Source organism: Bubalus bubalis, chromosome 6, assembly GCF_019923935.1.
Source record: "Bubalus bubalis isolate 160015118507 breed Murrah chromosome 6, NDDB_SH_1, whole genome shotgun sequence".
NCBI lineage: Eukaryota > Metazoa > Chordata > Mammalia > Artiodactyla > Bovidae > Bubalus > Bubalus bubalis.
The window spans coordinates 6,188,715-6,214,655 of NC_059162.1; the positions used below are offsets into that span (position 1 = coordinate 6,188,715).

Here is a 25,941-nt window from a genome sequence, read left to right on the forward strand (position 1 = left end):
TACATTAATTTTTTTTTCATATTATTTCCTCCTCAAGGCCACTTGTGTATCAAACAGTAATTTAGGCTTTGGCTCTAAGGAGTTTCTTCTGCTAGCTTTACACATATTCCTACTATGAGACTCAGTCATCAATAACAATGTTTATATTTCTATGAACACTGAATACTCCATCACTCAGATTAATGGATTTGTTGATGTTTGAGTGGCCAGTAATGGCAGAACTTGGACAGCTGTATTTAGTTCAAGCAATCTTTGTAAATGTCTATGTGCCTGATGTTGTGCAAAGTCAGAATTGACTACAATAGGGTTCCCTATTTTAAAAAATGTATGATAGGGACTTCCCTGGTGGTCCAGTGGTTAAGACTCTTCCTTCCAATGCAGTAGTCATGGGTTGGATCCTGGCTTAAAAACCAAATCATTAAAAAAAAAAAGAAGAAGCAATATTGTAATAAATTCAATAAAGACTTTTAAAAAAATGGTCCACATTTTAAAAATCTAAAATAATGTACGGTATAGAATAATAGCTTTCAAACCTTTATGATCATGATTTATAGTCAGAGATACAGTTTAACTAATGATCCTATTCACACATACATATGGTTAATTAAAGCAAAAATTTCAGAAAACAGTGTCTAACACAATGCAGTTGAATATTTGTGTATTATATTCTATTTATTTGCTTTAAAGCACCAGGTTATAATACACTATATTGACTTTATACACTTTATTGACTTTACAGGTCCTGATCAATAGTTAAAACAGTTTAAAACAATTTCAGATAATGTGGAATGTTATGAGAATCACCTTTAATTCCAAGTTTAGAGCTTTTCTTACAGATTATATGATGCTGCTTATTTTTACCTTAGACTCTTGCCAACCCCTTAGCCATCTGCATTTACATGCTAATGATAAATATCATTACATTAATGATATAATATGATATAATAAATATCATTACATACTAATGATAAATTCAGGGCTTCCCAGGTGGCGTTAGTAGCAAAAAAAAAAAAAATTGCCTGCAAATGCAGGAGACATAAGAGACACAGTTTCAATCCCTGGGTTGAAATCATGAGGAGGGCATGATAACCCACTTCAGTATTCTTGCCTGGAAAATCCCATGAACAGAGGAGCCTGGCAGGCAACAATCCACAGGGTAGTAAAGAGTTGGACATGACTGAAGAAACTTAGCAGGCATGCACTTATTAGCCCCTTGAATCCTAACAGGACGAAACACAAAGAAGGTAAATTTTGGTGAAAATAATCCTTGAAGGATAGGAAGCAGGAAAATGTTGAAGGGGAAAGCATGATAAACCCAGCCAAGGGTGAGTGGGTCCATGGGGGTGTTGCTCCAGAGAATAACCTAACCTAGTCATCAAAGTAGAAGGACAACCAGAAGACCATTTACAGAATTAGAACAGAGGATAAAATAGAGTAGATAGAATCATGTAAGGTATTTTATCTCTTTCACCACTCAGCTCAGGTGTTATTTCCTCCAAAAATTCTTCTTTTCTGGTGCTTAAAAGCTCACAGCATTCTGGGCCTGCCTCCGTCACTCACTTATACCATATTTATATGGCGTGTGGGATCTTGAGAGCATAGAGTATCTTTTCACTTGAATTTCCAGCATCCAGCTCAGTGCCTGGCACAGCATAGGGATTCACATATATGTCCCCCAGAGTTCTCTAAAACTGTTTCCTGTACTGTGGAACAAAGCTGGGCTACATGATCTGCAAGGGCCCTTGTAGTCCTAACAATCTTGTGACTGACACATCTGAAGTAGCCCAAAGCACTCTGCTTCATAACAAAAACCACATCTTTGCTGTGATGGGTTCAAATTTATGAGTTAAAGCATGAACAACCTGTGCACAGTTTAGGGCCTACCCCTGCTCTGGCAGAAGCAGTGTTCTGATAAGAGCAGTTGAAAACCTAATGTGGCAGTGCCTGCCACAGAGGACAGATTCCAGCCTCCACCTCCCACACAAGCGCTGTTGCTCTCCAGCTTGCAATTTCCTCTAAGGCTCTGGATTGGTGCACAGAGTGACAGAGGGCTGGAAGAGAGCCTCTATATATTCCCCGGAGAAAAAGGCAGTCTCAGACGGTTTTGAAGTTTTCAAAGACTTGCTCTGCTGATAAGGACTTGTGTTCAAAGCTGAGGAGCTAAGCCACTTGCCAAAATGTGCAAAGGACTTGCAGCCTTGCCCCACTCATGCCTGGAAAGGTGAGAATGAGTTATTTTGGTTTAAGAGATGGAGATAAGGAGAATCTTCACTCAGGGGTCACTGTGGTTTGTGGCAAAACAGGTGGTTGATTGTAGACTGGGAATTGTCTCCTCTGTTAAATGACAAAGTTTTGAAAGATCTGAGCTAGGAGATGGATACAATATGAGATATAGCATACATCGTTTGTATCCAGAACATCACTTCCTCCAACGATTTCCTCCTATTTTATAGGTGCTTGTGCAGACTCAAAAGTGTATGGTTAAGAGCATGGATTCCAACATCAAACTGCTTGAGTTTGAATCCTGGTTCTATTACTTACTATTTGTGTGGTCTTGGGCAATTTATTTGAACTCTCTGTATCTCAGGGTCCCTACTGGTAAAATGGGTCTGTGTGTCTATCTAACTAGCTGGTTACGAGGGCTGAATGAATTACTGTGTGTGAAACTCTCAGAACACTGTCTGGCACATATTAGAACTGCATAAATGTTAACCTTTATTAATGTACATGAACTCAGAGAGGAACACTCAGCTTTGCAATGAAGCAGAGAGGACTTCTCACTGCTCTTTGCCTTCTGGCTGGATACCATCAGAAGAAGCTGGGTTGCTGGACAGAAGACAGTCCTTGGGATGTAGAGATTATTTATCAGCTAACATTGTGCTTTTATTTTTTTAGACATAGAGGAACGCCTCTGAGGCTCTGTGATTATCCTTAGACTGGACAATATTCTAGAGGGAATCCTAAGTATCTAGATTAAGTAAACTGAAGGAGAAGAAGCATCTGACTTGTTAGAGAATTTAACCCAACAGTCCTACCTGATGCAAAGAAGTAGGGTTCTCCTTTCTTAAGAATGAATTTGATTACATTTTGTTTGATCCTACATTATTTAAAGGAAATAAAGATGATCCTTGTACAGCCTAACTTCATTCCTAAAGGCAGTGGCAATGTTTGCCTAAGAAGGTTGTGCTGTTCAGTAGATCTATACTCTGTCTCTAACGAGCTCAGGTTTTCTTTTTGACGACTTCAACCTTAGAAATAATCTCAAAATGATTTTAAAGAGGTAACATCCTAACAAAGTAATTTGTCTCGAACAATACTGAAAAGTGACTGGGAATAAAGCCTACTCTCACTTGGTACTGTCAAAAGCACAGATTTTTTTTTTTTTTTAAGATGTATGTGTGTATATATGTGTGTATATATATATATGTGTGTATATATATATATAAAAAGAGAAGTAGGACATCAGCAATTAGTAGTGAGATGGTAAGCAGGTGGGTGATATTGGCCATTGGACCAAACCTGGGGAGGAAGACAGGTTTCATTGCTGGATACCATTTACTGATCTCAGACTACCTCTCCCTCTATAGAAAGCCCAAAACACAACACCGGAGTGAAAGACTCTTCCTGGAACATGACATGATGCATAATTCTTTCCTTTTCCATTTTTTCAACTCTGAGATTGCATATCTGACTTTTACCATAATTTTAACATATATCTTTAGCCCATTTATTGTTTGAAATCATGTACTTTCCTGTAATGGATAAATCTTACCTTATTAATTGATGGACTCTCTACTCAGAATGAGTAAATCATTGATCTGCTGGTCATTGTGTGATCATACGATCTACTGCTTGGCATTTAGTGAATACTCAATAAATTGTATTGAAAGCTTGGCACTGTTGCTGATATTTCCCTATTTGTTCTTATACATATGCATAATGTTTACTGAGACACATGGACTGAACATTTTTTAAATTGATTCCTATAACTGTTTCATATCTGAGTCATTAATTTACTACCTACCTTGTTATTGATCACTTTACAAGTTTTTTAAGTCACAGTAAATTCTTGTGCTTCAGGATATAACTAATGTTCACACTGAACATTATAGAGCATCCAAGGAGCAAGCTTTTTTTGCATAGATTACCTGAAACTTTTGAGGTATATGGTAGAATCCTGCAATTATGGTGTCATATTATATACATTTTTTCATGATCTGTTACCATTGCAGTCATATTTCCAATTAAGTGCTACCTGTAATGAGTGATTTGGAGAAGTGGAATTGTGGAGCTGTTTCTACAAATACATCAAAGTGGACTCTGGCTTAATGCTTTCCTAAACATTGAGAAAGAACTATTTTCTAAAGCTTCCCTTACATGAAGTAAATGTTGCTTTCTTGTAAGTCAGAGTCTCACTGAGTAGATCACTTCTGCCACAGCCATGATTTGGAGCTGTTAGAAAATATTTATGGAAAGATTGTTTATTCTAAGGGGAAAATGATACTTGAATAAATCCTTCCAAATCTGCTTTCCTTGGCTCTACTCATAGTGGAAAGGTTAGGGAGTAAGGAACAGACTTAGTTTTGTCATTAACTAATTTGTGTCCATGAGCAATTTATTTCACTTTCCTGGAATTTCTATTTTCTTTCTTAGTAAATGAACTTTGGATTAGGTGTTCTATAACTTAAATAAAGTGAGATACACCTGGTTTCAGTGACTAATGAGAGTTGCAATTAAAGGGAAGGTTTTCTTAATTTATTTCTTTCTGAAAGCTTAGAAGTCAATGAGTGAAAAAAGAATTCAACCCTGTGTTGAAATCATGGCTGTGGCAGAAGTAATCTACTCAGTGAGACTCTGACTTACAAAAAAAGCAACATTTACTTCATGTAAGGGAAGCTTTAGAAAATAGTTCTTTCTCAATGTTTAGGAAAGCATTAAGCCAGAGTCAACTTTGATGTATTTGTAGAAACTATTCTTCTACTATTTATTTAGATTTTTAAGACTATTACTCATTAAAACTCAAAGTTGGCCTTAGATATTTTTATATATTTAAAAAGACCTACAATAATCATTTGAGAAATGAATGACTACCACCCCACAACTTTTACCTTCTGTCATACTGAAACCTAACACTATATGGGTGGGAATATTAGAAAGTCAGTGGAAAAGTAAAGAACTGAATCAATTGAAAGACTTATTTTTACCAGTGATATTCAACTATGAATTTTAGGCTTCTTTTAAAAATTCATTTATTTTAAGTCTCTGGAATGTCTCTGAACAAGTTTAATTTTTAAATATTGCTCTTCGGAAAACCATGAAAGTCTTCTGAAATAAAAAGTATTATTATGATTCCCAGAAGTTATTACCATTATATAAAGCAACCAATGTGGTTATTATTATTTTTGTCTGGTGGTGTTGATTACTCCTGATACCAAATCTACAGTCTCTACTAAATAAAGGGGAGTAAAAGAATAATGAAGACAGCAACTATTGACCAAGAATTTTCCCGAACTGTTAATAAAGTGTCACAAACTCTTCTCTATAGAAGAGTTTGACATATCTGACATACATATGATTTTTGTGGGTTGCTAATGACGAGTGTGTTTAATCCATGGTTCACACAGGTGCTTCTGGTTATCTCAAGTATATGACATGCTGAGAATTTCAACACTATAGAAAGTAAATGGGGAAATAATGCTTCATCTAGTTGTTTATTATCATTTTACTAAGCATCCAGTTTTCCCCCATCTTCTTTAATTTATGTGGATCTAAGTGTTGACAATTTAGAGAAGAAAGGTGTCTAATCAAGTAACTTTTAAGGTTTTCAAGCCACACAGAAGCAACAAATAGAATGGATCAAGACTCCTGGGTTCACAGAATTAAGTAAATACAGCTTTTTCCAAAGGCATGAGCAAATCCTTGGGCAAATTATAGAGAAAAGATAAGTACATAAAGAATTGAAACACCATAGCAATGAACTTGAATAAAAGATAAATGAGTCAGAATGGACACAGGATCATCAAAGAAGCCTAAAGAGATAGTAGAGTTTGAGATCATGCTCTCTGGAAACAAGTGTGAATTTGAAGCTTGCTGTTGCTGATAGAGAGTTGTGTGACTTACTGGCAAATATTTCAGAGAAACTCTGTAATCTTAAGGAAGTGAATAAAGTATGTAATAAAATAATAAGGAGGAGGTGTCCCTAAGAAAAACTTTGTTTCAATTCTTACTGATTTTGACTGTTTCTCTGGATTGCTTTTCAAACCTCCATACTTGCCATAGGCATAAGGATAAAATATCTCTCTGGGAAATTGCAATTCAGGTAGGGGGATAAATCTGGGCTTCTCTAGTGGCTCAGGGGTAAAGAATCTGTCTGCCACTGCAGATGTGGGTTCGATCCTGATTCAGAAAGATCCTTTGGAGAAGGAAATGGCAATCCACTCCAGTATTCTTGCCTGGGAAATCCCATGTATGGAACAACCTGGCAGGCTACAGTCCGTGGGATCACAGAAGAGTCAGACACAACTTAGTGACAAAATAATAACAAGGGAAATGAATAAGAATAAAGTAACTCTCTGTTGAGACCAACTATGGAGGAATAAATGAATTGAGTGCCAAGAAGCACAAAAGTGGAGGAAGTGGCAGGGAGCTAATAGAGCTTTGGGTAGTCATGCAAAACTGTGTAAGAAGTCACAGGGGACTGATGCCTAAGGTTTAAGAGCTAAGCCTGAAAGGACCAAGGAGTTGGTTAGGTCCAGAGAGGAAGAAGAGAGAGAAGAAAGACATTCCAGACTAAGGAACAGGTCTGCATGTGCAAAGGCAGGGGATGAGAAGGTCCAGAGAGTCTTATTGATGTTGTAACATCTTTGTGCAATCCATACTGTCTCTCCCAGGCAAGTAAGGAGACAATTTTGAATTTCCAATCACAGTTAACCTCCTGTGCAGCTTGTCCTTCATACTGTCGCCTTGGGACTTATCTAGTCCCCATCCACTCCGAATCTGAAGATTGAAAAGATCTGTTCATGAAAAAGATTTTCCCTTCCTTTGCCTAAAGACTTCAATTACTAAAAAGATAATCTGTATTTGGAAAGTAGTAAGCACTTAACAAATATTTTGTCAAAAGAATCCACATATAAATGTACAGCAAGTAGAGAAAAACCTGCTTGCAGGTCGTCCTGGTGCTTTCTCTGTTTCCAAAAGGATCAAGAAGGACAGTAGCAGTGACTTTTAGGCTGAAATAGGATAAAGAGAGTATCTTGTAAAATAAAGAGGGATTCCTGCTAAGGGGCACTGGATGAGATTGGACGTGGTGGGGGGAAAGCTTTTCTATAATTTCATCAGGAAAAACCTTATTAAAGAGGTAAATCTTTTTTTTTTTTTTTTTTTCTTTTTGCTTCTAATGATAGCTTTTAGCTACTGGTAAACCTCATGAAATTGTATCACTGTTGTTTCTCATGCAGTTCCTGTCCCAGCTTCTTTAAGGAATTATAATCTGTATTCCAACTGTTGCCTCTTCTTAGTATTTCTTTCATTTGGCCTGGGCTATGTTGAAACACCAATACACAACACTTTTAGACTCCAGAATCTTAAATTTAGAAGGATCCCTGAAAGATAATCTAATCTGTTTCTCCTTCTTTAGCAAAGACTGTTATGGGATAGATGATATCTAGGGAACGAGTTTATATTTCTGGGGCCAGTGTTAATAGCTTTTGTCTGTCCTGCTGGCCGGAAAGGAAAGGAACTAAACTTTACTTAGTTCAGTCAGGATCAATCATTAGTAACAGGAACCAGAATGTGGCTGGAGGCCAGAAGATAACAGGTTCCTATATCTTTCTTCCTTTAAGTTCATTAGATAACATTAAACCTGCACTCTGTTTTAGAGGCTGAGTCACCCAGAGGATAAAGACCATGAAAGCCTGATTGTTTTTGACCGAGAAAATAACTCCTAAGTTTACACATTTCAGGGATATTAAAGAAAACCCAGCATAAGAAAGGATGTAAAATTGTTTTGTGAAAGGGCAGGTAAAAATGATGAGATTCCATAGGTAGAGGCATTTATGGTATTACATCAGGAAGAACAGTCAAATGGCTGCTGCCTTCTGGTGCAGCAATCTGGAAGGAAAGTCAAGGAAACACCTATTCTACAAGAGGGAGAGGGAGAAAGTGAGAGTGAGGATATGTTGTTTCAGAACTTAAACTCTCTCTGACCAACCCAACTCCTCCACTGGCCAATGCCTTAACATCAGCAATGTAGTGGAGTAAAAAAAATGGATGTGGTAATTCTACCTCTATTACTTCCTTAGTTGTATAAACTTGAAAATCTAACGCCTCTCTGAGCTTCGTATCCTATAAATGAGGATATTTATCTTGTTAAGGAGAAATGCTATAAATAGTAAATGAAATAATACAAGGTAACTAGGTTTTTGTAGGTGGACAACTATTAACTATCAAATTTCCTTCCATCCTTCTTTCCCTCTGTGTGTGTGTGTATGTATGTGTATTAGTCTCTCAGTCGTGTTCATCTCTTTGAGATCCTATGGACTTTAGCTGCCAGGCTCCTCTGTCTATGGAGTTCTCTTGGCAAGAATATTGGAATAGGTTGTCATGCCCTCCTCCAGGGGATCTTCCTTACCCAGGGATCAAACCCTGGTTTCCTGCATTGCAGGCAGATTCTTTATGGTCTGAGCCACCAGGGAAGCCCTTCCTTCTTTATGTGTAGTCAGAAAAAAATCATAATCTCATTTTAAAAAACAATAACAATGCATTTGCGTAATAGTATACTATTTTTGCCATTTCACCCATAATTCTTTCAGCAGGTATCCCTTTGCAGAGCTCTTAACAAAACATTAAAAACCATGATTATACGGACAAATTAACAATTCTTTAATATCCTTACATATTCAGTAAGTATCCCAATATCCTCGATGATCTTTTGGTAGTTGGATTGTTTGACCCCTCAGAGTCTAAATGAGGGTCACACATTTTGGGGGGCTGTTATTAAATTTTATTATTAGACTAATAAACACTAGTAATCAATTTCATTCACTGAAAGAATGGAGTCTTAACCACAGGACTGCCAGGGAAGTCTCAGGCTAGTGATCTTTCTACAGTTAATTGGGCTTTAACTGCAGAAAGGCACTTCTTGCAAATGTCCTTTAAGGACCTCTAGAAACTGAGAGACAAATGTCTTGTACCTGATGGGTGTGGGTTGCCATTTCCTCCTCCAGGGATCTTCCTGACCCAGGGATTAAATTCACGTTTCTTATGTCTCCTGCATTGGCAGGTGGGTTCTTGACCACTAGCACCACCTGGAAGCCAGGGACACATTAGCTGTCTTAGTTTGGAGTGGTTTGATAGAGTGGCATGCAGTGAGGCACCCACGGTTCTTAAGCAAGCCAACCTGAGGGGTTTGTCTCAGGTGCCCTTACACCCACCTCTCACATTCCATTAGTCATTTCAGGAAGCTTCTCCCTGGGCTCCCCATTGACTCTTCTACATCAAATCATGTTTATTAAGCTCCTACTGTGTGCAGCACACCACACCCAGGGCTGCAAGCCTGCTGGGGCACAAATCCTTTCTCCATTCTACTCCTGAACAGTGAGGAAACTAGCCCATTATTCCTGAGGTACTGTTGAACTGAGGTTGAATCCTGAGGTTCACACACAAGTCACCCTCCCCTCAAGACTGAATGAGCAACCCCAAGTCACCACCCAGGCACCAATAGCACAGAGACCCCAGGGTCACACACTGAGATTGATTCAGAGCCTCTTCAATCTCTCCTGATCAACTGGTTTCCTGCTTTTATTTCTCTTTTTACTTTCAATTAAATATAAAAGGCTATGTAACATGTGGAAATGATACTGGGTGGGGAATCCAGGGATTCTGAGCTGTAACCTTAGGTTCTACTAAATAGCAGAGGGCAAGTCATGAATCAGTCCCTCCCTTCCTCCTCCTCATTATTGTATTTGTAAAAGACTGAGAAATCCAATTATATAGTCCTCTGCACTCCTTCCAGCTCCACTACTTCATTGTTCTTGATTTAGACACTGTATATTCTGAAGAAAGACTGTATTTTTATTCTAATTTTCTACACTTCTCAGGTCCTACAGAAAGGCCTGGGAACTAACTTCTCAATGTATTATAGCCTGAAAGCACCAATTAAAACTATGCATTTTTGTTCTAGTCACTTGGACCTCAATGGCTAAGTTCAGTACCCTATGTTTCTTAAAAAATATTTGTACCAAATTCAGAATAAACATCTAGTTTATGAAAAACATATAAGTAGTGAAAAGTGACTTGGTCTTTATTTTGGTGAATTCCATGAAAGACACAAATGGTTTTGGTTTCTTACACAATTCAAGGGTGAATTAGGATCAGAGATCATGGATTCTAACAATCTAAACTTCTTGTGCAGCTGACCCCTGAACCACTCGAGGGTTATGGGTACCAACCTCCTTGGAATGAAAAATCCACTGGCTCCTCTGGATCCATGGTTCTGCCTCTTTGCTGACTCAACCAACTGCTGATGGTGCGGTACTGTAGTATTTACTACTGAAAAACATCCACGTCTAAGTGGACCTGTGCAGTTCAAATCCTTGTCGTTCAAGGGTATTTAGCTTACAGTTAATTTAGTTCTCTCTTATCTCTGGAGTACAAGTTCCTCAAGATCAGGGAGGAAAAGTGAAATAAAGACACAAACACACCTCACCTTTGGTGTGCAGTGCTTCTGACTGCCTTCACACTGTGTCACGTGTTTCTCCAGGGAGTGGAATTGGTGGCCCACTCAGGCTCTTCTGAAAGCTGCCCAGAAAGAGACTCATCCTTTGACTTAACAGTGAGTTTCCATCCTGAGGCTGCCATGAAGTGAAGTTCAAGTGTTAATCAAGTGTTAGTTGCTCAGTTGTGTCCGACTCTTTGCAAACTCATGGACTGTAGTCCAACAGGTTCCTCTGTCCATGGGATTTTCCAGGCAAGAATACTGGTGTGGGTAGCCATTCTCTTCTCCAGAGGAACTTCCTGACCAGGGAATCGAACCTGGGTCTTCTGCATTGTATGCAGATTCTTTACCGTCTGAGCCACTAGGAAGGCTGCAATAAGAAGGGTGAATCGGGGTTTCTTGGCTTTTATATAATGAGCCAATTCTCATCTACCAGTTGAGTAGATCATGGAGTACAGGCAGTTCTCAAAGTGGCATGAATACTGCTTCTGACGGCATGAATCCAGGTCAGGCACATGAATGCACAGGGACTGCAATTTCTGACTAGAATGAAGACATATACCTTGCCTGTAGGCCAGGCATTAGAAAGTGGGCCTTTCTTGGAAAATATATAGATGAGGCCAGCTGAATCATAGCATGCATGCATCACCAACACAGCTAAGGCACATGTGACTTTGGGCTTAATCACCCTGACCATCGTTCTCTTGGAAAGTCCAGATGAAGTATTTCCTTACAAAGCATACTATTCAGTTGGCATGTTGAGATAAAATACTTTGGCCGGACATTTCTTCTCTTTCAAAAAGGAAATATTGCAAGATTGAAAAGATTCAGCTAATGCTTTGGTCATAGATACCTGATAATCAGCAGGCTTCATAAATAGCAACTAAGGCTAAGACCATTATTCTATATTCTGCATGCTTTCCTTTCTCTTTTCCAACTGCTCCTCCAGACACTTCTCAAAACAATACCTAACCCTTTAGATAAAATAGAGCTCAGATTCCTAAACTCTACATTCTAGAAAGATGTTAGAACTACCATATTAGACTCAGAAGAAGAGACAAAATATAATACTTGAAAAATGTGAAGTGATAGACTGCGTAAGTGCTCAGCATTGGTAGTGAACTGAGTGGAGTTGTTTCGTCAAGCTACTACTGTTTGACAAATTTTGTGAGGACCATATATTTCTTGATGAGGCACTTGTCTGTGAGAATTCAGGAAGTTTAGAAAGAATCAAGATGTTTCATTAACAAAGTAGTTTGTTATATTTGGCAACTTATTTTAAGTAATAGTTTTCAAGAGATATCTGGGTCGACAGGAGCATGGGACTGAATGACCTGTACACTTTGAGACAAGGTCAACAATGCATCCCAAGACTTGCAGACTTTCCCAGAAGAGCCCACTGTCTAAGGTCTGGTGCTTTCTGACGACAAGTTTCCAGAGTCTTGGACTTTGTTTCTGAATCCCCCAAGACCAAACAGTATATCACTTGAACACACACATGCATGCTTGTGCACATGTGCACACCCACACACCTGATTTTTTTATGACTTGGAGAAAAGATAACTTGGTTGAAATCAGAGACCCATGTAGACAGCTTGAAAGTGTCTGCATTGTCTACTGCTACTGCTGAGTCACTTCAGTTGTGTCCGACTCTGTGCGACCCCATAGACGGCAGCCCACCAGGCTCCCCCATCCCTGGGATTCTCCAGGCAAGGACACTGGAGTGGGTTGCCGTTTCCTTCTCCAATGCATGAAAGTGAAAAGTGAAAGGGAAATCGCTCAGTCGTGTCTGACTCTAGCGACCCCATGGACTGCAGCCTACCAGGCTCCTCAGTCAATGGGATTTTCTAGGCAAAAGTACTGGAGCGGGGTGCCATTGCCTTGGCTAGGAGGAAGCAATTTTTTTTTTTCCATATAGATTCATTATAGATCAATGGGGATTTTTTCTACTCTTCACAGGTTGAATTTTACACATTTTCCTTTAGCTGGCAACAGTGAAGAAAAACACTTTCTGTAACTTGGGATTGTCTCAAAATTCAAATTTGACCATTTGAAAAGCCTTAAATTATTTTTTTTTTCCAATTGCCTTCTAGTTTTTATCTTCCAGATCCTCTAAGAATAGCTTAACCTTTGCCTCCCTTCCTGGTTCAGACAGGGTCTTGTTTGCAATTATGCTGACATGTGAGTGCAGATGGCTGGACTGCGGCTGAAGGAAAGGAATATGTAGCTTTCATTAGCTGCTTAAGGAATATATTTTGTCAGATGGATACCAGCTTAAGAGAATGAAAAAGACAAGATGAGCAAAGACAACCAACAATTGTGACAGTTGTAGAATTGAGTGTCCAGCACAATTTTGATTATGTGTACACACATAATAAAGTCTGAGTGATTCAGATTCATAGAATCTGCCCCTTGAGATGAGATGTGATGTCACCAGCTTTTTTGGTGACTTGTCCAAGACCACAGTTCCAGATACTTCAAGGTCTCTGGATTTACCTATCATTTTCATTTCATTTGGTCTGATGAACTTTAATTTATGAATTTTGTTTCTACACTTTTAAAATATCTATTATTACACAAGCCATCATCTTTCAAAAAGGTGTTGATTAGGAAACAAACTGTAGTCTTTAAGAAAAAAATGATTTTAAAAAACTATGCCTATAGCTGCCAATGACAACATCTGAACTCACAAGAGAGGTGATATTGCATAGTTATTAAGAGCTCAGGAGTTGAAATGAGATGGGTTTGACTCATTTACTGGGTGATTTGGGGGCAGATCATTTAATCTCTCTGTGACTCAGTTTTGTCATGTGCAAGATGGAAACAATATTTATACTTCCCTCAGGACTGTTATAAACACTAAATAGGGTTATATATTATATGGATTGGGTAAAACATTTAGTTACCTGGGGAACATGTGCTTTCTATAAGTGTATGATTTATCTTAGTTATTTTTATGTTGAGAGACCCTTGCAGCCAAATCAGAAGAGTCTGCATCCAGAAACTACCTTCATCTCCCTACAGAGTTAAACAAGAAGTATGGAAAGGGGACACAAATGGAAAGACACATTGCAAAAAAAAAAATTGACAGCAAATGGGACAGCAGGTAAGAGGGAGCAGGAGAGAAGGAGGATCACAGGTAACACCTCTGAGCCTGGGGTTGATGGAACAAAGGGACTATGGACAGAATATGTTTGCCTAGGGTAGGTAATGAGGTTATTCCTCTTTATCTGGTCTTACCTGGTCTTCTCCCTTGGGAAATCTCAGATGATGTCAAGTCAGAACACCTTATCCTGATTTTCCTGATACTTTTATAGTTACTAAATTAATTTGATTAAAAAAAAGACTAACTATAAATGCTATATGCAAGACTCTAGAGAAAAAAAAGATCCTAGATAATAACACCTAGAGAGTTACACCATAATAATGAAGCCAACAGGACACTATGTCTGGTTTGAGCTTTGGGGGCTAGGAGAGAGGGAGCAAGATTAGAGAAGAATAACTTGTCCAGGGAGGAAATTTAGATAACTAAATGTTGACATATAGACTTCTAACTTAGTAACTCCTATCTCAATAAACACACAATTGGAGGAATCCCTATTCACCAAGTCACAATGCATGAGTACCTCAGATCAGAATTCATTGCTCATTGGGAGAAAAATGAGGGAATGCTCTAAGGATGCTGGAAAGATTATGCCCCTGTGATATATGCATGGACCTCAAAAGTTTCTTTGGAACTTTTAGAAAATATATGAGGAAGATGGAGACTTCCATATTAAACTTTGGGGAGGACCTCTGGGGAACCTGGGAGAAGGACAGGGGGAGAGCACCTGCTTTCGGGATCCAAACCAATAACCTCTCCTCCCTGGTCACACAGGAGTCCAGCTAAATCATATGTCCTCAAACCCCAACCCTCTGAGAAGCCTTCCCTTTTCTCCCTCAGAGAGAAACTGATTCTCCATCCACTGAACTCTCAGAGCTTTTTCATCTTCCTTGTATTTTGTATCACTTCCTAAGCAGCTTTTCTCAGATTCAACTTTGGTTGGATATTTGACATGACCTAACTTAATTCTTATTCTAACCCTGTAAGGTAGATATTATCAACATCACTACTTTGCCAATAAAGAAGCACAGATGAGTTAAATGTTTGGCCCAAGGCCAGATGATACACTTCATACACTGATACACTGGTGTGTATCAGTTCTGGTGATGCCAGAGTTCTGGTGTGCCAATTTCAAACCTGGGACCATTCCACCATGTCATAGCTGCATCCAAATAAAGCTATATATATAGTTGGCCCATAGTCCCTGGAGGTTCTACAGATTCTACCAATCAGGAAATCAGACAGAGAAAGTAAGTTAGACAAAGAAAATAATAAGTAAGTCAGACAAAGAAGGATAAATATCATTCGATATCACTTATATGTGGAATGAAAAAAAAAGTACAGATGAACCTATCTACAAAACAGAAATAGAGTTGCAGATGTAGGAAACAAAGTCATGGTTACTATGGCGAGGGATAAATTGGGAGATTGAGATTGACATATACACAGTTATATATATAAAAGAGACAACTAATAAGGACCTACTACTGCACAGGGAACTCTACTCAATACTTTGTAATGGCCTATATGGGAAAAGAATATTAAAAAGAGTGGATATGGGTATACATATAGCTGATTCACTTTGCTGTACAGCTGAAACTAACCCAACATTGTAAATCAACTGTACTCCAATAATTTTTTTTTAAGTATTTGAAAAAAATCCAGGAAGCTCTAAAAAGCAAAACTTGGATCTACTGCATGCTGGCAAACTATTTTCATAGCATTTGTATTTTATTCACAACTATTTACATGACATGTATTTTGTATTGGGTAATAGAAGTAATCTAGAGATGATTTAAAGTATATAGGAGATTATGTATAGGTTATATGTGAGTACTACACCATTTTATATGAAACTTGAGCATTTGCAGATTTTGATATCCATGGGAAGTGGGGGTGGCCCTGGAACCAGTCTTCCGTGGATACCAGGGGCAACTGTATACACATCTTCTTTGTAAAATGGGAACTGCTTAAGGTCTGGAACAATCTCTTATTAATTTTGTAAAGCATTCTCCTTACTGTCTGGTATGGTGCCTGACACACAGTGGTTACTCTATTAGAGTATGAAAAGTGAATGGATAAATGAATTTGTGAAGCAATAAATAGATAACTCTTAAAAATAGAAATCTTGAGAATAATAGGGTATTATTACAATATGTTGAGGGAAGGAGAGAAGAAATGGTCTGAAATGTACTTCTATACTTCAGACAAGTAACAGTCCTCTTACTCCTCATGGTTATATCATTGCTATACTGCACACATAATAATCTGGCAAAGACAAATGGCCTAGTGTTCTATAGTCTGAGCTAATGAATTTGTGTCTATTGTATAAATTCATTACCAGAGGACACATTAATTCTGAGAATCATAGTTTTACTAAGTGATGTCATTTATATGTTTATGTTCATTAAGTTTTAAGTAAATTTGACTTTACTCCTCTTTCTTTCCCTTCTTTTCCAGTACCTCTTATTGCCACCTTTATTTCCTGCTTTTGTAAAATATAAAACCACTAGAGTCCATGGACAGCTAGAAAATTTCATTCTAGAAAGTCCTTCTTCATAATTTAAAGCAGAATGAGATGGAGATATTCAAAAGCCACGGTCACACCAGTGTTCAGAGAGGCTCTCATGGGAATGGCTTCTGACCCCTCCACCTTTGGAACTCAAAATAAACCTCAAATTTCTGTCTTCCTCAACTTGAAGACCATTTTCCCACTGTTTATTATCTGGCTTCCAAACTGAATTACAAAAAGTCCAGAAATCCTGCCAACAATATTTCGAATAAGACAGAAAATTGAAGGTCAAAGAGGGGGGAAAAAAGCCCTCTACTCTGTCTGTCTTGTCTCTCCACTATCTCATTACCCTTAATAACCTACTCTGAGCGATGACTATGTCAGAGACAGGCCATAAAACCATGGGAATTTTCTCAATTTCCATGGGAATCCTCGGGTAGGGTGTAACCAGCTCTTGGGAAAAACAATACTATTATTTTTTTCATTTTAAAATAGCAGCACAAGGCTGGTGATATTCTAATATAACTCTGAGCTGTGGGAGGCAGCAGCAAAGGTCTTCCAATTTGCTTTCTTTGTCTCTCTGTGGGATTGTTGCCCAGAAATGTATATTCTCTGTGCTTTCAGAATGAGTTGCATTATTTCAAGATGGAAACCTTCTGAAAGGAGCCTATCTTGTATGTCAGTCAAAAGGATCTTTGTTGAATTCTATTCTAGTCTATTTATTTAATAAGCATTTGTTTTCCAAAAACCAGGTGCAAGTTTCTGTGATAAGATAGTAGAACAAACACGGTAGAACAGTAATAGTAATAAGCAATATTTAAGGAATATTTAATATGTGGCAAGAGCTCTCCTAGGTGCTCCCCAGTTGGCCTAATGGTAAAGAAGCCTCCTGCTGATGCAGGAGACGTAAGAGATGTGGGTTTGATCCCAGGGTTGGGAAGATCCCCTGGAGGAGGGCATGGCAACCTACTCTTGCCTGGGGCATTCCATGGACAGAGGAGGCTGGTGGGCTACATGTCCATAGGGTCACAAAAAGTCAGACATGACTGAAGCAACTTAGCACACAAGTGCTTTCCTAAATGTGTTAATGCCTTGACATATTTAGCTCCATTACACACACACACACACACACACATATATGTCTGTGTGTGTGTGTCTCTCTCTCTCCACACCCCCCCCTCTATATATATGATGCTTGGGAATGATATATATGATTGAGGGCTAGAGGAGAAGGGGGTGACAGAGGATGACATGGTTGGATGGCATCACCGACTCAATGGAGAGGACTTTGAACAAACTTCAGGAGGTAGTGTAAAATGCAAGCCTGGCATGCTGGAGTCTATGGGGTTGCAAGGAATAGGACATGACTGAGCAAATGATCAACATATATAGACATACATATATACACATAAATGAGGTAGGAACTATATTATCACTATATTATATTATCAATATATTAATCAACTATATTATCAACTATATGATCAATTTTATGTAGAAAATTGGAAGCTTAGAATTTAAGTAACTTGCCCAAAGTCACTCAGCTAGTAAGTAAGATAATATAAACAAACTAGTATATATTGTACTTTTATCCTTTACACCATCCTAGGAGTTAGAACAACTTTAAAGTACTTAATTATTTTCAAGATGCTTTGGGAAACCAAGGAAGTAAAAAATGGCCCCCACCGTCAATGAGCTTGTTATCTCACTGGGAGTACATATGCATGGAACTCTTAGATATGCATTGATGAGAAACTAGAGTAATTGGGTGAAAATGTTCTGTCCATAAGTTCAGCTGAATAAAAGCATTCTATCCTTTACTCCATAACTTACTGGAGATCTAAGGATAAGATCTTATACAAACCTCAGTTTTTTACTTTTATTATTTTTTTAAATTTAATTTTATTTTTAAACTTTACATAATTGTATTAGTTTTTTACTTTTAAAATAAGGGAAGAGCAAATTAAAAGCTCTGTAAGCTCCATCAAATATGCCTCTGTTTTGTGATCTGATGTTAGAGAAGAGATAAATCATTACAGACTGGAGTAGGTACAGAGGTTTCAGGATTTAAAAAATGAGATCTTTCTGGTCTTAGAGCATTAGAAGAGTTTTAATTATCATATGAGTGGAAGAAGGCAGAGATTGTGTGCTTGGGGGTTAAAGAGTTGGCCCTTGGGATTAGGTACACAAGTAGTTTTGGGGAACTAAGGGAAAGAAGCTTAGAAAGTAATGTTTGAAATTGATACAGTTGATCAGAGATACTCCAAAGTGTGGTCCTGGGAGCAGAGAATTTATATATTTGGCCCCACTTCAGACCTCTTGAATGAGAGGTCTGGAATGAGAGGTCTCAGACTCTGGGATGAGTCTGAGAAATCTGTGTTTTAACCAGACATGCTGGTGACTGGGGTGCATATTCAAGTTTGAGAACCATCGTAAATACTAGAAAGCCATTACAAACAAGGAGAAAATTGTACTCTGGTAGTGAGTGTAGGATACATTCAGGTAGAAAGATGGAAATGGTGAGGTGGGAATCCTAGTTCAGGCCTGGAGAAAGGTGCTAAATTTAGATATGGAGAAGAAAAGGCACATGTAAAAGAATTTTCTAGGAAGACTGAACAACATTTGTGACAGATTAGCTATTGGAAATGAAGAAGACAGTCAAATGTGAATCAGAGAGTTTATAAATTATGAGGAGGAGAACATTCTAATTATAGATAAACATGGGATGTTGGGATAATATTCATTGGAAGGACTGATGCTAAAGCTGAAACTCTAATACTTTGGCCATGTGATGCAAAGAACTGACTCATTTGAAAAGACTCTGATGCTGGGAAAGATTGAAGGCAGGAGGAGAAGGGGATGACAGAGGATCAGATGGTTGGATGGCATCAGTCACTTGGTGGACATGAGTCTGAGTAAACTCTGGGAGCTGGTGATGGGCGGGGAGGCCTGGTGTGCTGCAGTCTGTGGGGTGTCAAAGAGTCGGACACGACTGAGTGACTGAACTGAACTGAACTGATGAGATGTTGGGAAGGAGGATGGAAGAGAAAAGGAATCCACGGTACCATTCACAAGTCATTTCACATCTCAAGTCCTGGCTTTCTCATTTATATTCTCAAGATGTTGAGTATGATAATCCTGAAGTCTTAGTTTATAATAGCTAAAGAAGATATTACAGGTTTTCTCACTAAACTTGTTTCCTTCCTCTCTCCTTATTTCTGACTGAAGACATCTCTTGTTCTCTACCCAAATTTCTTAAGCTCACCCAGCAAATTAGTGACAGAGTTGAAAACAGGGTTTAGTCAATGGCAAATGTTACTGTTCACTCTTTCCTAAGTTTCCTTCCTACTGTTATATGTTGACAGTTGTCTTTTTTGTGTGTAAATAAGGTAGACATGTTCCTTCATTAGCACAGGAGTTAGTAAATAATAATAATAATAGTCCCTGTCATTTATGGATTCCATTGTCTGTGCTAGGCAATACTATAAGCATCTCATATAAAATAACTGATTTCATCACCATGAAAAACTTTTGAGGTAGGTATCATTAGTATCTCTAGTTTATAGATGAGAAAACTGAAGCAAGGTAAGGTTTAGAAATCTGCCAAAAGTCAAACACATAGTAAGATAAATCTGGTCAGTTTGACTTTAGCCTTCATTCCCTTAACCACTGTGCTATACTGGCTAATGCCTTTTAGGAAAAAAAAATTGCTTAATTTTGGCATTAGCCAGATTCTCCTAGGAAGAGTTTCACTTCACTTTCTCTCTCAGAACAGCCTCTTTGACCTGTAGCCTACTTGCTTGGCAAATTCTTTCAGTTACATAACTTGAGATGGGAGTTTTGCCACAGTTAGGAGTTGGGTATTTTCTCTGCCAAGGGCAGGGGAAAGATTGAACACAATCCAACATGTTGCTTGTGACTACAATAAGGAGCTCGAGATCTGGAAAGTATCTTATGAAATCATCTGGACTGATCCAGATGTCATATGACTTAGAGCTTATCCACAACAGCTGGTTTTGTCTTTTCTTGGTGAATTTTCTTCAGCAATGGAAAGTTGGCCGCATTTAGCTCAGTTTCCATGGTTTCATCAGCCATATGGTTAGTAAGTTCTCCTGAATGCTTCCTGGTTTTTTTTAAGGGTTTTTTTTCACACTTATAGAAGGATGACTTTTGAACAATTTTCAAAAGGTGGATATCATTATTTATGACTCAATGGACATGAATTTGAGCAAACTCCAGGAGACAGTGGAGGACAGAGGAGTCTGTCTGGCATGCTACAGTCCATAGGGTTGAAAAGAGTCAGACACAATTTAGTGGCTGAACAACAACAACAACATCGTTATTTATATCTTTCTTTTTTTAAGTATCATAATGCCTTGAAGTCATTCCAAGAACCTTGCTTGTGTCTGGGTATTAGCTTGAGTGAAGCCGGGAGCTCCAGGACTAAAAAGGTCAAGTCTCATTATGAGCACCATATAGCTGTCCCTCTCTGTGATCCTGGCATTTCCCTGGAGTCCCACAAATGTGTGTGTGTGGCAGGGAAGAGAGGGGCTGTTGATTAGCTAGAGAACCCTAAACCAGAGTCCTGTAAACTTGTCTCAGAGATTCTGTCTTTTCCCCTCTGTTTCTCTGCCTCTTTCTTTATCACTCATCAAAAGCAACATTTCTCTTGAGGATCAAGCCTGTGTATCTCCCCAGCGAGTTTAGGGTCTTGGAAAACAAAAGCTAGAAATGAGATATTATCTTCAATCAATACCTGCTTTTGGCCTTACAGCACAATTCCTTCAGAAGTAAGAAAGCACAAATCCTTTCAAGAAGCACCTACCTTCTTGAAAGTCAGAAGAAAAACTATTAGTATAGAAAAGCATGAACTGACTCCTCAATTCATTAATATTTTATATGTTATCACTATTATCTTTAAGAGTTGCTGCAGACCACTCGTTCTCTGCCTGTGTACTGTGAGGAGGGAACTCTTGCCCACAGCTAGAGTCCTTGCACCTAGATTCAGGGATCATGTGATTACAATGAAAGTCCAGTGACACTTGGAAATATCAGGGATGTGGAGAGACAGAGTGTGTTTCTCCCTCAAATGACGGAGGAAGAGAACGCATCATCAGGCTCTATCGGTCTTCCCAGCCTGCATTTGACCGACAGGGAACAAACAAAGGTAGACTTTCCCCAACTGCCTCTAAGTGAGTGAGGGCCTCACTTTCTGTTTTCATCATTGCTTTGCAGCCCAAATATCTTCCTGGCTTTCAACGTGGAGCTTTCCTTCTATCTTCCCCAGTATAGAGTCACCAGAAATTGCTTCTGACTTTTCCCAGTTCTCAGGCTTTAGTATCTTTGTGATTTCACCAGGAAAGTAGTGTTTAGGGCATATAATTCACTCATCCCATGAAGAGAAAAGGAGCTTAATGAAATCAAATACTAACATCCTAGAAGTTAAGAGTAACTGCTATAAACTGTAATACTAGGCAAAACAAGATGGGTGTTAAATAAGTAGAGATGATGATGATGGTTGCCATGCATTGCGTGCCATGTATGTGCTAGGCACTGGGCTAACTTTTGCATGCATCGTCTCATACATACCACATGGAAACTTTTTACAGCACATACGTAGTAATGTTTTCCTCATTTTACAGATGATGTAACTGCGGCCAAGAGACATTATATAACTTGCCTAAGGTGCCATAGATTGTAAGTGGCTATTGAAAACTAGCCTAAATCAACTTATTCCTGTCACTCTTAGGTTCTTCTTGTAGATAACTGTAGCTAGCTATTACTGGTTAGTGGTGGATGATGCTTAGTTCTTTCTGCACAGCTTCACTACCAGCTTATAAAGGCAAGATCACCATATGTATAATGAAACCCAATGTTCCATACTTACTTAGGCATATAATTGTTAACATTGGTGCAAAATATGTACACAACTTGTTGTGTACTTTTAATAAAGGCTTATTCTTTGTGCTCTGACTATAACTTGCAGGAAAATTTCACCCTGACAATAAAATTCTGAGCTGGGATTCTTTTTTTTTTGGCTGTGCTGGGCCTTCATTGCTGCAGGCTTTTCTTTAGTTGTGGCGCGTAGGCTTCTCATCGCAGTGGCTTCTCCTATTGTGGAGCCTGGGCTCTGGTGCACAGGCGTCAGTAGTTGTGGCATGGGGGCTCCACGTCTCTAGAGCACAGGCTCAGTATTTGTAGCACACGGGCTTAGTTGTTCCTCAGCATATGGGATCTCCCAGACCAGGGATAGAACCTGTGTCTCCTGCATTGGCTGGTGGATTCTTTACCCCTGAGCTACCAGGGAGGCCCCTGAGATGGGATTCTAATACCTTTGTAGCTGGTATCAGCCAACAAGAAACCTCTGAATCAAGGGGATATAGGACTACTTAGGAATGAAGTCACAGCTGCCATCTCTAACCTTATAACCTTCCTTATAACCTTTCTATGGGAGAAGGCAATGGCACCCCGCTCCAGTACTTTTGGCTGGAAAATCCCATGGATGGAGGAGCCTGGTAGGCTGCAGTCCATGGGGTCGCTAAGAGTCGGACAACACTGAGCAACTTCACTTTCACTTTTCACTTTCATTCACTGGAGAAGGAAATGGCAACCCACTCCAGTGTTCTTGCCTGGAGAATCCCAGGGATGGGGGAGCCTGGTGGGCTGCCGTCTATGGGGTCGTACAGAGTCGGACACGACTGAATCGACTTAGCAGCAGCCCCAGCAACCTTTCTATGGGGTTGATGTGAGTTTCCACAATAGTATCACCAGTACAAATGACTTGACTATCGTTGTAACTGTAGAGAGCCCATTCTCTAATGAACAAATCTATGAGTAAAAACTCACTTCTAACGTGCTCTGGTAATTGACGAGGCATCTGATGGGGCCTGCCCTCTGTAAGGACAACTAAGGTACCTTCAGCAGCCACCCCGTGGGCTTTTTCAAAAGCCTGCTGACCACTGTGATCAGGGCAAATAGTTGAAGCTAATGCTTACACAGTGTCACACAGTAGCAATTACAAGCAGCTGAAAGTTTTCATTTCACTGTTTGGATTCCTGATTTTGTGTTTGTCTCACCCAACTGAAACATAAACTCTGTGAGAAGATCTTGTTTTTTTGTTTCACAAGAATTTCAAAACCTGTGATAGTCTATGGCACATGGCAAGCATTTAATAAACATACTTTTAATTTGTTGAATAAAGAAGTGAGCAAAAGGAGAAGCTACTAAGGCGGGTCTTTTCTATCTCAATGTGAATCTATGAAATAAAGTCAGTCAGCTTGTAGATGAGGTCCATAGTCTTTTACTGCAGTTGCCTGTCTAGGGCCCTGATGCTGAGTTAATCTGGGACAGTTAGGAATTTGAGCATAAGAATGAAAGTAGCTGTTATTACGAGAACTTACTGAAAGAAGAGGTTGTGTGCGTGTGTGCGTGTGCTCAGTCATGTCCGACTCATTGTGACCCCATGGACTGTAGCCCGCCAGGCTCCTCTGTCCCTGGGATTTTCCAGGCAAGAATTACTGGAGTGGATTGCTATTTCCTTCTCCAGGGGATCTTCCCCATCCAAGGATCAAACCAATGTCTTGGGTCCCCTGCATTAGCAGGCGGATTCTTTACCGCTTGAGCCACTTGGGAAGCCCAAATGAAGAGATCAGAAAACATTAAATGTTGAGAGGTTACAATAGACAAATGTAACTTCTTTGCATCCATTGGGCACAACAGACATTGTCAATTCAATTTTTTTTAGCCATCTTATAGTGGGACAGTGCTGGCTATTTAATTGATTTAATATAAGTGAACACTTAAAGCGCTACCAAGGATGATTCAATTGTGTCTGGAAATGGAGATGTCACTTTGGAGTTATATCCTAATGCATGAGTAATAATAATACTGTGTATGCTTTAGCATTTTCTTCATCATTCTATCATTGGGACCACTAAGGAGTATTTCATATTAAGTAACCTAGAGTCATTTTCCATAATGTATCATATTAATAATATATGTCAGGTAAAAAAAAAATAAATGCATGCTTTAACATGGTATCTCAGTGCATTAGTAAGTTACTCTTCCACTTTCTGATAAGCAACGAGTGGATTTTCTTTAGTCCAGGTAGAAGAAGGTTATTTCAGGAAAATGGTAGATACCAAAATTATACATTCTCTCTCCACCAAAATAACCCTGGAGGGCCTTCTCCCTGCACGTGAGAATCAATCTTGGTTTTAAGGGGGATCCTGTGGAGTTTCAGAATTGACCTGATTTTCCAGTGATGTTTCCTTATGTTCTTCTGAAGTTTTTCAAGATCACCCTTGTCTCTCATGAGAGACAAACTCTACTGATATCAAGTTTTAAATGAACAGCCAACAAGAGGGCTTGTCCAGTCTTGAACCAAATGAATCTCTCTAGGTGGGTTCAGCACAGTGAACACACACCCTGGGCCCCCTTCTTTCCATCAGCCTCTGCTGGGGTTCTGTCTACATGACTCGGATCTCGGCAGCAAGAACTCAGAGAGCTCCTTTATTCCTCTGCTTTTCAGATCCGGTTGCCAGTACTCTCCAGCTGTGGTCTTATTGCAAATCAATGCTTTAGGAACTTTTATTTATCTTTCATGGGTATTTATTACATTTCTTTTTTGGAGCCAAGAAAGGTCATGTCCTTTTTGCCCCTGTAGAAACAAGGTTTGTAGTGTTTCTTCAGGAGGCAGCAGCCCGGAACAGACGTGCTTCACTGATGAGCTCACCTTCCTGTGTCCGGCAACACAGATTTAAGTCTGCAACACAGATCTAAGTTGGATTGGCTTAAAATTGGATTGTCCTTGATAGGGGACAGGTTAGAACACTTCTTTTGGAAATGTATTGTAAAATCCTGTCCTATACTTCCTGATTTTCTTCCATCCTGTCTTCTTTCCCGGCTGTTTAAAACATACATCCAACCTCAGAACTAGTCCGTGCCTCGGGGCTACTTCTGTTTAAGTAAAACCTGATAAATTGTGGCCTCATAATGGATTATAGTCAGACTGTTAATGACTGTAATTACCCTGCCTGCCTTTTCTACCTGGTGTGAGGGACTGAAGAGCAGACTCAGTTTGAGCCCTCACTTGTCTGTTTCCAACTTCTCAGACAGAAATTGAATTCAGTGAGAGTCTTTCTAGTCATTTAATGACTCTACCCTCTCCCCAGTTAACCAAAGCAGAGACAGTCTAGTCCTTGATGACTTCTTCTGTGCTTCATCCCAGGATTTCACCCACCCACTCCAAAATGCAGTTTTACTATAACCTAGCAATTCATTCATTCATTTACTGATTCATCGCTTTACATAGTAAATCCTTATTACATGCCTGTAAAGTGCCAGGCCCTGGGCTGAGTATTGAACCTGAAGTTGTGAACAAAACAGATATTAACCCTCTTCTTGGGACCTGACATTCTACTGGGAGAGGGACAGATGGTACTCAAATAAATATGCAGAGACATAATGTAAATTGACAAAGACCACAAATGAACAATACAGAGGGCTCTAGAGAATACAGTAGGAGCAGCTGTTGGAGCACGTGCCTGCCATTATATGGTTTTCACATTATCACATTGGAGCTGCTTGAGGCTAGGGCCTACTTTTTTTTTT

General features: G+C 39.2%; 1 protein-coding gene across 2 annotated transcripts in view; it reads left to right on the forward strand.

Annotated features, from left to right (window-relative positions):
• The first annotated feature begins 2,069 nt into the window (after positions 1–2,069).
• Positions 2,070–25,941, forward strand: part of RGS5 (regulator of G protein signaling 5) — a 57,456-nt gene continuing 33,584 nt past the window's right edge. Inside the window, exons 1-2 of one of the 2 annotated variants that reach the window (XM_025287450.3) lie at positions 2,112–2,221; positions 10,412–10,525. Coding sequence is in view for 1 of the 2 variants with exons in the window: in XM_006052834.4 (XP_006052896.3) it covers positions 2,178–2,221 (44 nt within the window). In the remaining variant the exon portion in view is untranslated. Of the gene's footprint in view, positions 2,222–10,411; positions 10,526–25,941 lie in introns of both variants that reach the window. The other variant, XM_006052834.4, reaches the window with a different exon arrangement.